This window comes from Schistocerca americana, chromosome 5 (genome assembly GCF_021461395.2).
Source record: "Schistocerca americana isolate TAMUIC-IGC-003095 chromosome 5, iqSchAmer2.1, whole genome shotgun sequence".
In the NCBI taxonomy this organism is placed as follows: Eukaryota; Metazoa; Arthropoda; class Insecta; order Orthoptera; family Acrididae; genus Schistocerca; species Schistocerca americana.
In genome coordinates this window covers 227,843,946-227,857,540 of record NC_060123.1, presented here as the reverse complement: position 1 = coordinate 227,857,540, position 13,595 = coordinate 227,843,946, and the positions used below count along the sequence as shown (strand labels likewise).

At 47.9% G+C, this 13,595-nt stretch overlaps 1 protein-coding gene across 1 annotated transcript in view; it reads right to left on the bottom strand.

The window, feature by feature from the left end:
- LOC124616279 overlaps positions 1–13,392 on the bottom strand; it is a 150,339-nt gene extending 136,947 nt beyond the window's left edge. The window contains exon 1 of the mRNA XM_047144581.1: positions 13,087–13,392. Within this exon, the coding sequence (XP_047000537.1) occupies positions 13,087–13,392 (306 nt within the window). The remainder of the gene's footprint in view (positions 1–13,086) is intronic.
- Between the last annotated feature and the right edge of the window lie 203 nt (positions 13,393–13,595).

Here is a 13,595-nt window from a genome sequence, read left to right as displayed (position 1 = left end):
CCCTAGAAATTAGAACTACTTAAACCTAACTAACCTAAGGACATCACACACATCCATGCCCGAGGCAGGACTCGAACCTGCGACGGTAGCGGCCGCGCGGTTCCATACTGAAGCGCCTAGAACCGCTCGGTCACCCCGGCCGGAAATTACGAATGTTCCGGAATATCTTGATCATACCTAGTACTAAACTTTTTATGTGACATTAGAGGTGAAAACGGTAACTACGTTCAAGGTGCACTATAACAAGTTTAATTAAATTAACTGTCCTGAAAGCTGCCAAATAGCTCTCTGCATATCCTGGTTTCTGTAAATAATTTTCGCAAATGAGCAAATACAAAATAGGCTGCGACATTACCTTCCCATATTCTTCGCTCACTCCATGGGCATACATGTGCTTCCTGTATTTTCATGATTGGTCACATGACATCCAAGTCTTTTGGTAGTACAGGAAGACAGTCATTAGACGAAACTACAAACTTTTCTTGCAGCCACTCCAGGTTATCGTGTACGCCGCACAACAGCTCCTCAGCCCGACGGGTGAGGGAACACCCTGGTCGAACGCTGACCACAGGTGCTCCCTGGGTTGCACGCACCGCGGGCCTACGTTTCCCCAATTTCACAAGTCTTGCAGCATCTGTTACGGACAGCCTGATCATCCATCAAAAGAGATGGGTCGTAATAATTATACAGCATTTACGAATAGCCTGCAGAGGCAGCTGGACAAAAAGGCTCTGTGAAATATTACACTACTGGCCATTAAAATTGCTACACCACGAAGATGACGTGCTACAGACGCGAAATTTAACCGACATGAAGAAGATGCTGTGATATGCAAATCATTACCTTTTCAGAGCACTCACCCAAGGTTGGCGCCGGTGGCGACACCTACAACGTGCTGACATGAGGAAAGTTTCCAACCGATTTCCCATACACAAACAGCAGTTGACCGGTGTTGCCTGGTGAAACGTTGTTATGATGCCTCTCTTAAGGTGGAGAAATGCGTACCATCACGTTTCCGACTTCGATAAAGGTCAGATTGTAGCCTATCGCGATTGCGGTTTATCGTATCGCGACGTTGCTGTTCGCGTTGGCAGAGATCCAATGACTGTTAGCAGAATATGGAATCGGTGGGTTCAGGAGGGTCATACGGAACGCCGTGCTGGAACCCAACGGCCTCGTATCACTAGCAGTCGAGATGACAGGCATCTGATCCGCATGGCTGTAACGGATCGTGCAGCCACGTCTCGATCCCTGAGTCAACAGATGGGGACGTTTCCAAGACAACAACCATCTGCACGAACAGTTCGACGACGTCTGCAGCAGCATGGACTATCAGCTCGGAGACCATGACTGCGGTTACCCTTGACGCTGCATCACAGACAGGAGCGCCTACGATGGTTTACTCAACGACGAACTTGGGTGCACGAATAGCAAAACGTCATTTTTTCGGATGAATTCAGGTTCTGTTTACAGCATCATGATGGTCGCATCTGTGTTTGGCGACATCGCGGTGAACGCACATTGGAAGCATGTATTCGTCATCGCCATACTGGCGTATCACCCGGCGTGATGGCATGGGGTGCCATTGGTTACGCGTCTCGGTCACCTCTTGCTCGCATTGACGGTACTTTGAACAGTGGACGTTACATTTCAGATGTGTTGAGACGCTTGGTTCTACCCCTCATTCGGTCCCTGCGAAACCCTACATTTCAACAGGATAATGCACGACCGCATGTTGCAGGTCCTGTGCGGGCCTTTCTGGATACAGAAAATGTTCGACTGCTGCCCTTGCCATCACATTCTCCAGATCTCTCACCAAATGAAAACGTCTGGTCAATGGTGGCCGAGCAACTGGCTCGTCACAATACGCCAGTCACTACTCTGTGGTATCGTGTTGAAGCTGCATGGGCAGCTGTACCTGTAAACGCAATCCAAGCTCTGTTTGACTCAATGCCCAGGCGTATCAATGCCGTTATTACGGCTAGAGGTGGTTGTTCTGGGTACTGATTTCTCAGGATCTGTGCACCCAAACTGCGTGAAAATGTAATCACATGCCAGTTCTAGTATAATATATTTGTCCAATGAATACCCATTTATCATCTGCATTTCTTCTTGGTGTAGCAGTTTTAATGGCCAGTAGTGTATTAACCGTTTTGACGGATCCCTGAAACACTGACCTTTTATTGTTGTATTATATGCAGTAATTGCCAACGGCGTTACCGCAGTGGTAGGAGCGGTTCCTGTAGGATCACCGAAGTTAAGCGTTGTCGGGCTTGGCTAACACTTGGATGGGTCACCATCCGGTCTGCCGAACGCTGTTGGCAAACGGAGAGCACTCAGCCCTCGTTAGGCAAACTGAGGAGCTACTTGATTAAGAAGCAGCGGCTCCGGTCACGAAAACTAAAAAACTGACAACGGCCGGAAGAGCGGTTTGCAGATCACATACACTATATGATCAAAAGTATCCGGACAACCGGCTGAAAATGACTTACAAGTTTGCGGCGCCCTCCATCGGTAATGCTGGAATTCAATATGGTGTTAGCTCACCTTTGCCTTGATGACAGCTTCCGCTCTCGCAGGCATAGGTTCAATCAGGTGGTGGAAGGTTTCTTGGGCAATGGCAGCCCTTTCTCCACGTAGTGCTGCACTGAGGAGAGGTATCACTGTCGGTCGGTGAGGCCCGGCACGAAGTCGGCGTTCAAAAACATCCCAAAGCTGTTCTGTAGGATTCAGGCCAGGATTCTGTGCAGGCCAGTCCATTATATGGATGTTAATGTCGTGTAACCACTCCGCCACATGCCGTGCATTATGAACAGGTTCTCGAGCGTGTTGAAAGACGCACTCGCCATCCCCGAATTGCTCTTCAACAGTGGGAAGCACGAAGGTGCTTAAAACATCAATGTCGGCCTGTGCTGTGATAGTGCCAAGCAGAACAACAAGGGGTGCAAGCCCCCTCCATGAAAAACACGATCACACCAAAACACCACCGCCTCCGAATTTTACAGTTGGCACTACACACGCTGGCAGATGACGTTCACCGGGCATTCGCCATACCCCCACCCTGCCATCGTATCGCCACATTGTGTATCGTAATTCCTCACTCCACACTACGTTTTTCCACTGTTCGATCGTCCAATGTTTACGGTTCTTACACCAATCGAGGCGTCGTTTGCATTTACCGGCGTGATGTGTGGCTTATGAGCAGCCGCTCGACCATGAAATCCAAGTTTTCTCACCTCCCGCATAACTGTCATAGTACTTGCAGTGGACCCCGATGCAGTTTGGAATTCCTGTGTGATGCCTATTATACATTACGACCCTCTTCAACTGTCGGCGACCTCTATCAGTCAATAGACGAGGTCAGCCTGTACGCTTTTGTGCTGTATGTGTCCCTTCACGTTTCCACTTCACTATCACATCGGAAACAGTGGACCTAGGGATGTTTAGGAGTGTGGAAATCTCGCGTGCAGACGTGTGACACAAGTGACACCCAATCACCTGACCACGTTCGAAGTCCGTGAGTTCCGCGGAGCGATCCATTCTGCTCTCTCACGATGTCTAAAGACTACTGAGGTCGCTGATATGGTGTACGTGGCAGTAGGTGGCCGCACAATGCACCTAATATGAATAACGCGTGTTTTTGGGGTGTCCGGATACTTTTGATCACATAGTGTATATCCATATCCTCATCCAGTGTCGCTTAGCGGAGGATGATTCGGCGGTCCGTCGATACGTTTGGGTCTTTCGAGACCTGTCCGCATGCAGTTTAGTCAATGAACCTTTATGTACTTTGCAGATGAAAGACAACGTTGTTTCTGCATTCCTTTGAACGGTATGATTACCTAGATTTTTAGTCCCTTAGTTACTGATTAAGAAGAGAATTCTTGTCGGTGAACTTCAGCTTAGATTCTTTACACAGACAATTAACTTCTTGCTGGCACTTTTGTTTCGACTCGTCGACATGCTGCTTATCATACGAAGTGTAAATGTTTTTTTTTCATGTTGACCCAATAACATCGTCTTTATATGTGTTGAAGTATATCACGACTGACTCACTGACTGACATGCAATGATTTCGACCGGCACGGCAAGGAGCTCCCCGAATGGAATTTGTCACTTGTGCAGCAATTGTTTCGAAACAGGAAATCCCGGGCATGCACACGTGTAAGGCATTCAGCTCAGTTCAGAGAGGCCATAAAGATTGGTGGGCACTTCAATATTGTCTATGTTTGGGACTAATTTTACAACACAAAACCTTATCCGTTTTAATAATGTATTCTGTTGTTAATTAAAAAGGTGACGTGAGATTTTGATAACGTTTTTTTCTTGACTACGTGACCCACCCAACTTCATTTGATTGACATCAATTTCAATTAAGTCTTCCGCGCCTGTTTATTTCCCTGTATCTGTTAACAATTGCCGGCCGCTGTGGCCGAGCGGTTCTAGGCGCTTCAGTCCGGAACCGCGCTGCTGCTACGGTCGTAGGTTCGAATCCTGCCTCGGGCATGGATGTATGTGATGTCCTTAGGTTAGTTAGGTTCAAGCAATTCTAAGTTCTAGGGGAGTGATGACCTCAGATGTTGAGCCCCATAGTACTCAGAGCCATTTGAACCGTTTGTTAACAATTCCGAACATCCCTCTTTCGATTGCTCGCTCAGTATTTGACTGATTTCCGCGTTGAAATTTCAGATATCAATGCCATAAATCAAAATTTGGAATAGAGGGTGTATCAAAAAGAGGCCGCACAGCACTAGATGCCGCTGCGGACGCCGTCTCGAAACCCTCTGAAGTCAACCTGCCTCTAAGGTCCGCCACAGCAGAGCCGTCCGTTATACAGGGTGGTCCATTTACACTGTCCGTGCCAAATATCTCACGAAATTAGCATCAAACGAAAAAATAAGAACAACAAATCTCTTCGAGCGTGACGGGGGAAAACCCATGGCGCTATGGATGGCCCACCAGATGGCGCTGCCATAGGTCAAATTTTTTTTAAATAAGTACTCCCAGTTTTTATTACATGTTCGTATAGTATGTAAATAGTAGTAAATAAATAGAAATGTTTGATTTGGAACATTTGTTTCGCTTTGTGATGGATGACACTGTAATATTCTAACACTTATGCCTCAGCCATTTAGATGAGCAGTTGGTAACAATGTGGTTTTTTAAATTAAAACACAAAAAGTAGTTACGTTTGGACTTGATTTCTGTTGGTCCAGTGTGATACATTTACTTTTGTGACCTTATTAAAAATTATGGGAACGCATGCTGTTACTGCATGAGCAAATGTAATAACCTCTTTAATACACTCCTGGAAATGGAAAAAAGAACACATTGACACCGGTGTGTCAGACCCACCATACTTGCTCCGGACACTGCGAGAGGGCTGTACAAGCAATGATCACACGCACGGCACAGCGGACACAACAGGAACCGCGATGTTGGCCGTCGAATGGCGCTAGCTGCGCAGCATTTGTGCACCGCCGCCGTCAGTGTCAGCCAGTTTGCCGTGGCATACGGAGCTCCATCGCAGTCTTTAACACTGGTAGCATGCCGCGACAGCGTGGACGTGAACCGTATGTGCAGTTGACGGACTTTGAGCGAGGGCGTATAGTGGGCATGCGGGAGGCCGGGTGGACGTACCGCCGAATTGCTCAGCACCTGGGGCGTGAGGTCTCCACAGTACATCGATGTTGTCGCCAGTGGTCGGCGGAAGGTGCACGTGCCCGTCGACCTGGGACCGGACCGCAGCGACGCACGGATGCACGCCAAGACCGTAGGATCCTACGCAGTGCCGTAGGGGACCGCACCGCCACTTCCCAGCAAATTAGGGACACTGTTGCTCCTGGGGTATCGGCGAGGACCATTCGCAACCGTCTCCATGACGCTGGGCTACGGTCCCGCACACCGTTAGGCCGTCTTCCGCTCACGCCCCAACATCGTGCAGCCCGCCTCCAGTGGTGTCGCGACAGGCGTGAATGGAGGGACGAATGGAGACGTGTCGTCTTCAGCGATGAGAGTCGCTTCTGCCTTGGTGCCAATGATGGTCGTATGCGTGTTTGGCGCCGTGCAGGTGAGCGCCACAATCAGGACTGCATACGACCGAGGCACACAGGGCCAACACCCGGCATCATGGTGTGGGGAGCGATCTCCTACACTGGCCGTACACCACTGGTGATCGTCGAGGGGACACTGAATAGTGCACGGTACATCCAAACCGTCATCGAACCCATCGTTCTACCATTCCTAGACCGGTAAGGGAACTTGCTGTTCCAACAGGACAATGCACGTCCGCATGTATCCCGTGCCACCCAACGTGCTCTAGAAGGTGTAAGTCAACTACCCTGGCCAGCAAGATCTCCGGATCTGTCCCCCATTGAGCATGTTTGGGACTGGATGAAGCGTCGTCTCACGCGGTCTGCACGTCCAGCACGAACGCTGGTCCAACTGAGGCGCCAGGTGGAAATGACATGGCAAGCCGTTCCACAGGACTACATCCAGCATCTCTACGATCGTCTCCATGGGAGAATAGCAGCCTGCATTGCTGCGAAAGGTGGATATACACTGTACTAGTGCCGACATTGTGCATGCTCTGTTGCCTGTGTCTATGTGCCTGTGGTTCTGTCAGTGTGATCATGTGATGTATCTGACCCCAGGAATGTGTCAATAAAGTTTCCCCTTCCTGGGGCAATGAATTCACGGTGTTCTTATTTCAATTTCCAGGAGTGTATAATAAATGCTCAAAATTGTGTCTATCAACTGTAATGCATTTGGCAAAACACGTAACAAAATTCCTCTCACCTGCGAGTAGATCGCCTTCAGTAATTGCTGCATATGTGCATTGACAATGTCCTGACGTATGTTTTCAGGCGTTGTCGATGGATCACAATACCAAATATCTTTCAATTTTCCCCAAAGAAAGAAGTCCAGAGACGTAAGGTCCGGTGAACGTGCAGGCCATGGTATGGTACTTCTACGACCAATCCACCTGTCATTAAATATTCTATTTAATACCGCTTCAACTGCACGCGTGCCATGTGCTGGACATCCATCATGTGGAGAGTACATCGCCATTCTGTCATGAAGTGAAACATCTTGTACTAGAATCGGTAAAACATTAAGAAATTGGCGTACATTGCGCCATTTAGATTGCCATCGATAAAATATGGGCCAATTAGATGTCCTCCCATAATTCCACACCTCACATTAACCCGCCAGTGTCGCTGATGTTCCACTTGTCGCATCAATCGTGGATTTTCCGTTGCCAAATAGTGCATATTATGCCGGTTTACGTTACCTCTGTTTGTGAATGACGTTTCGTCACTAAATAGAACTCTTAAAAAAACTGTTAAAGTCTCATAATTTATTTTATGCATAGTGGCAAAAATTTACACGACGTTCAAAATCATCGCCATGCAATTCCTGGTGTATAGGAATATGGTAAGAGTGAAATGTAGAATTCTCAAAACAGACGTTTTTGAAATTCCCGATTCCCGCTCAATTTGTCTATTAATGACGTGCGGATTAGCCTCAACTGCAGCGAAAACACTTATTTGGGCATCTCCATTTGTTGCAGTTCTTGGTTGCGTCTTCTTGTTTGGTTGAACACTTCCGGTTTCTTTAGAAACATTAACTATCCGACGAAAGGTCCGGACATTTAGATGCTGTCTGTCAGGATAACGATTAACATACATAGCACATTTTGATAACAATAACCACAAATAAACACCAGATCTACATTTTCTGCGACTGTTAAACGTTCCATTTTAACAAGATTATTTCTTCCGTGTAATTATTATGACTGGACAAGCATTTTTTTCCTTTATTGTATTTCAATTCCCCACCCGGGGCGGGCTGGCAGCAGCATAGGCGCCGCTTTTCAGCCGAGAGACAGGAAGTACGTAACAGGAAGACATTTAAAACAACATAAAGGAGAAAATAGGACGGAACATAGATGTAAAAGGGGGAACATAATGGAAGAGAGCATACAAAAGGGGGTAACCGTAAAAATGGAGATCAAATTTTAAAAAAATATATTACACAAAAAACCACACACTGTAACCATTAAAAGAACACAAGGCGAAGTACAGCAGGATCATAAAGTCAAGCATACGATTAAAACCACAGCACTTGATGTCACTGTAGATTGGCACCGAACACAACAGCCGGCAGCTGTGGCCGAGTGGTTCTAGGCGCTTCAGTCTGGAACCGCGCGACCGCTACAGTCGCAGGTTCGAATCCTGCTTCGAGCATGGATGTGTGTGATGTCCTTAGGTTAGTTAGGTTTAAGTAGTTCCACGTTCTAGGGGACTGATGACCTCAGATGAAGTCCCATAGTGCTCAGAGCCACTTGAATCATTTTTCGAACACAACACTGATGTAGGACACTGATGACGAAGAACAAACTGGGTGGATCTGCCACAGGTAAGGATACGAGGGAGAAGGGGGAGAAGGGGCGGTGCTAGAGTCGGGGAGAGAAGGGAGGCAGTGTGGGGGCACGCTGAAGGGGGCTGGGAAGTGAAGGTAGGGAGAGGAAAACAGCCATGGAGGGGGGGGGCAGAGACTCAGGAGGGGGAAGGAGGAAAAACTGCTCTGGGGGAAGGAGGGGAGGGAAAAGGGAGGCCCTGGTGAGGAGGGGTCAAGGCCAGACTACAGTTGCTAGGAAGGGTAGACATCATGGCGAAGTTCATCATCCAGGAGGGAGAGGAGCTGGAAATTGCCCTGATGAAGGATATGGAGGCTGAGAAGGTAGAGAGGAGCACAGCTGTGAGTATTGAGGTCTGTGGCAATCAAGTAGGTGGAGAAGGTGCAGTCAATGTGGGCCAGGTAATCGTATGGGATCCCCATGAGGGCGGATGTAGATGGTGGCACATGTGACAGTACAGGTGGGGAAGAAGAGGCTGAGCATGATGAGATGCTTGGTAGGATTTTTGAGGAGAGGTTGGGGCCGAACAAGGTGGTGCTTGAGGTGGCCGATAGCAACCCTGCCATGCACCAGGGGGTACGGGTTATTGTTGCAGTGGAGGGTGTAAGGAGCTGTGGAGATGGAGATATGAAGGAAGGTTTCATTTAGGATGAAGGCATCCATGTGGTGTCAATGGAGGGTGTGGAGGAAGAGGAGTTTGTAAGTGGGCAGGGAGCAGATATCATGCTAAAGGATACTGTGATGTTGTTGCACCATAGTAGGGGAGATTTAGATGAGGGTGGTGAGGGGGGTGAAGGTGAAGTGGTCCTGGTTGTGGGAGTAGATGGCATAGGTGGTGAGGTGGAATACAAAACGCAAGGGCGATTTGGGAAAGAGTGTGGGGGCATTGGAAGGGGTGGATGTTTTGAGAGACTATGGTGACAAAGCGGATGATGTCCTCTGCTGTTGGGGTAGGGGACAAGCGTATTGTCATACCTATTTTAAGTAATGAATTGCACACAGTGCTGTAAGGTGCATTGCTGCATTGGTGAGAATTTTACAGCGCCATCCATCACAAAGCGAAACAAATGTTGCAAATCAAACATTCCTATTTATTTACATACTATACAAATATGTAATAAAAATGGCGATACCTATTTTTAAAAAGCAGTTTCTATCAATTTGACCTATGGCAGAGCCATCTAGTGGGCCATCTGTAGCACCATCTGTTTTTCCCCGTCATCTCAAACAGATTTGTTCTTCTTATTTTTTCGTTTGATGCTAATTTCGTGAGATATTTGGCCTGGTCACTATCAATAGACCACCCTGTATAAAGATCTTCATAACTGGCTGTACTAGCCCTGTAGTCACAAACTCACTGTATGCTTGAATTTTATATTACTTTTCTCTGTGAATGGCTTGTACAGTGCAGTTATAACACAGGTGAAAACGATTCTGAACAGACAACACTGTTATCCCTCCTATCAACTATGATCCTCACCTCCCCTTCCTGCCCTCTGTCCTTTTCTCAGGCTCCCTCTCCCCCCCTTCTGTCCTGTTTTTTCTCCACCTACATTCCTTGACTCTATTCTCTCCCTCCCTCCTCCCCCAGAGTCTTTTTCGTTTCCCCTCCACTATCTTCCTCACGCCTTTCTCACGTCTGGCCTACTCCCCCCCTTTTCTGTACCCTCTCCCTCCATCGGCTCCCCACTTTTCCTCCTCCCTCATCTGCCTCGGTCCTCCCCTTCCCCCCCCCCCCCCCCATACCAACATGCCTTCGGAGTCTATAGTGCAGTGTTTTCCATGAGTGTTCAGTGTTGTGTGACCCTTTTTTAAAGTGTTGCGAACAGAAGTCAGACTGTAGCCGTGTTTTATAATTGTGCCTGTCTATTTCCAAAGTGTTTTTAAGCAGCATCAGTGACCTCTTTGTTTTTTATGTTTGTCCAGTTTTAAACAGTCACTGTCTTATCTCTTCTTTTTATTGTTATGTCTCCTCATTATTTTTTTAAATTTTATGTGTAGGCCGCAGGGCAGCGTATTATGCTGCTGCCAGCCTGCCCTTCTCTTGGGGGAGGGGGGGGGGCGGAGGGCATCGAAATACAATAAAGTAAAAAAAAAGACAATACCGTACATTCAATTTCATCTGACTTATCACAGCAAGGCTCGTGTTATACGCCATATCATATCTTTGTGAGTTGTCAGTGTTTCCTTATAGACCACTTGTTCCAAACTTTCCGCTACAGATAAAAGTCCACAGGTGTAATGTCTGCCGAGAGTGCAGCCCTTTTGCGTATCCGGTACGTTCGAGCCAATGATTTCCAAATGTTCTTTTAAGAAGGTCTATAAGTATCAATAGCACAAGGTTATCCATTTTCCTCTATCTGTGTGGATTTTCAGCTGACCAGTAAGCAGTGCTCCGAAGTCTGATTACTCCATTGTTCGTAAATGGTACTTCATCCGTGAACATCATCTTTCATGGAAAGGCCGCATCACTTTGATGTTTTCATAGACACATTTCGAAGGACTGCAACTTATATTGAAACTCGTTGCAGTGAAAGTGTTGCTGAGGCGAAGTGTGGAAAGGACTAAATGCGATGGATTGTAGCGTTTGCGGAACACTGCTATTGATGATCTCGTCCGCACATTCGATCTGCTTTGTAGTTCCCTGAGGAATGCACGTGGACGTGCTGAAAAGTATAGCCTACGAATTTTTTATGTGAAAACTCACTTTTTAAATAAAACAAACGTTGTTAACATTGTCAAAATATCCACGGGTGTGCTGCCGGTCTATAGTGTCCAACGGGCACAATATTTCGGCGATCATACATGTCGCCATTGTAAATTGCTGCTAGTCTCCAACCAACGGTGCGGGGTTGCACGATTCGATCAGGCGGCGAAATGGAGACCCACAATGAGACCCATTTCAGACTGTCAGGTGCCGATAACGCTGTCTTCCAGGAGTACGGGCATCTTCGCGTCCTTCACAGTAATCACTAAACTTCTGGCGCTGTTCACGTCTCGTATATACTTTAAAATCCTGGGAACAACGCTCGAATATCATGTCGTTTTTGGAAACCCAGAATCTACTCTGTAGGAATCAACACGGATTCCCGAAACAGCGATCGTGTGAGGCCCAACTCGTTTTATTTGTTCATGAGACCCAGAAAATATTAGATACAGGCTCCCAGGTAGATGCTATTTTCCTTGACTTCCGGAAGGCGTTCGATACAGTTCCGCACTGTCGCCTGATAAACAAAGTAAGAGCCTACGGAATATCAGACCAGCTGTGCGGCTGGATTGAAGAGTTTTTAGCAAACAGAACACAGCATGTTGTTATCAATGGAGAGACATCTACAGACGTTAAAGTAACCTCTGGCGTGCCACAGGGGAGTGTTATGCGACCATTGCTTTTCACAATATATATAAATGACCTAGTAGATAGTGTCGGAAGTTCCATGCGGCTTTTCGCGGATGATGCTGTAGTATACAGAGAAGTTGTAGCATCAGAAAATTGTAGCGAAATGCAGGAAGATCTGCAGCGGATAGGCACTTGATGCAGGGAGTGGCAACTGACCCTTAACATAGACAAATGTAATGTATTGCGAATACATAGAAAGAAGGATCCTTTATCGTATGATTATATGATAGCGGAACAAACAGTGGTAGCAGTTACTTCTGTAAAATATCTGGGAGTATGCGTGCGGAACGATTTGAAGTGGAATGATCGTATAAAATTAATTGTTGGTAAGGCGGGTACCAGGTTGAGATTCATTGGGAGAGTCCTTCGAAAATGTAGTCCATCAAGAAAGGAGGTGGCTTACAAAACACTCGTTCGATCTATACTTGAGTATTGCTCATCAATGTGGGATCCGTACCAGACCGGGTTGACGGAGGAAATAGAGAAGATCCACAGAAGAGCGGCGCGTTTCGTCACAGGGTTATGTGGTAACCGTGATAGCGTTACGGAGATGTTTAGCAAACGCAAGTGGCAGACTCTGCAAGAGAGGCGCTCTGCATCGCGGTGTAGCTTGCTCGCCAGGTTTCGAGAGGGTGCGTTTCTGGATGAGGTATCGAATATATTTGCTTCCCCCTACTTATACCTCCCGAGGAGATCGCGAATGTAAAATTAGAGAGATTCGAGGCGCACGGAGGCTTTCAGACAGTCGTTCTTCCCGCGAACCATACGCGACTGGAACAGAAAAGGGAGGTAATGATAGTGGCACGTAAAGTGCCCTCCGCCACACACCGTTGGGTGGCTTGCGGAGTATAATCGTAGATGTAGATGTAGACGTAAACACGAAAAACAGCAGTGCACTCTGGTGGCCGTTCTACTTGTCACAGAGAATCGCACCTGTAGTCAGTCACAAATGGTTCAAATGGCTCTGAGCACTATGGGACTTAACATCTGAGGTCATCAGTCCCCTAGACTTAGAACTACTTAAACCTAGCTAACCTAAGAACATCACACACATCCATGCCCGAGGCAGGATTCGAACCTGCGACCGTAGCAGTCGCGCGGTTCCGAACTGAAGGGCCTAGAACTGCTCGGCCAAGGCGACCGGCTCAATGTACGTGTAGAAAGCAGGTACTTGACATTATCGCCGCCCACCCGTCCCGCCCTCGGTACGAAACGAGCATTACGTGCGTAGGGCAGCATGTCTAATGTAGGCGGCGTGCGCACTCACGGTGATGACGATCTTGAGGACGCCGACGACAGACTTGGCGAACTTGGTGGGTGAGAAGCGTCGGTAGGCGAGCAGGTCCGCGGCCGACTGCTGGCGGCCGAGCGGCGCGTGCGGGCCGTGGTGCTCGTGCTGATACATGCTGCCCGCTGGCCGCTGCCGTCGCACTGGCCCGCGGGTAGCGGCGGCTAGCCGGGGGCCGATGCACGCGCTATCGCTGCCGCGAGTCCAACCACGCCCGTTGTCAGCGCGCCCACAGACTCCGTATCGCCGCTTATCGCCCCAGGAAAACGCTCGGCAGTCGCGCATTATGAGTTTACTTTGACCCACACATTGGCGCCGATGTTATCAACACCGTCGAGGCCTAATAAAACTCTTTGAACCTCCAAAACAAAAACACTTACTCTACGAAAATCATTGTGAAGAGTGTGTGCGTGTGTCTGGTGTGTGAATTCCTAAGCGACCAAACTTCTGAGATCATCTGTCCCTAGACTCACACACTACTTTAAACT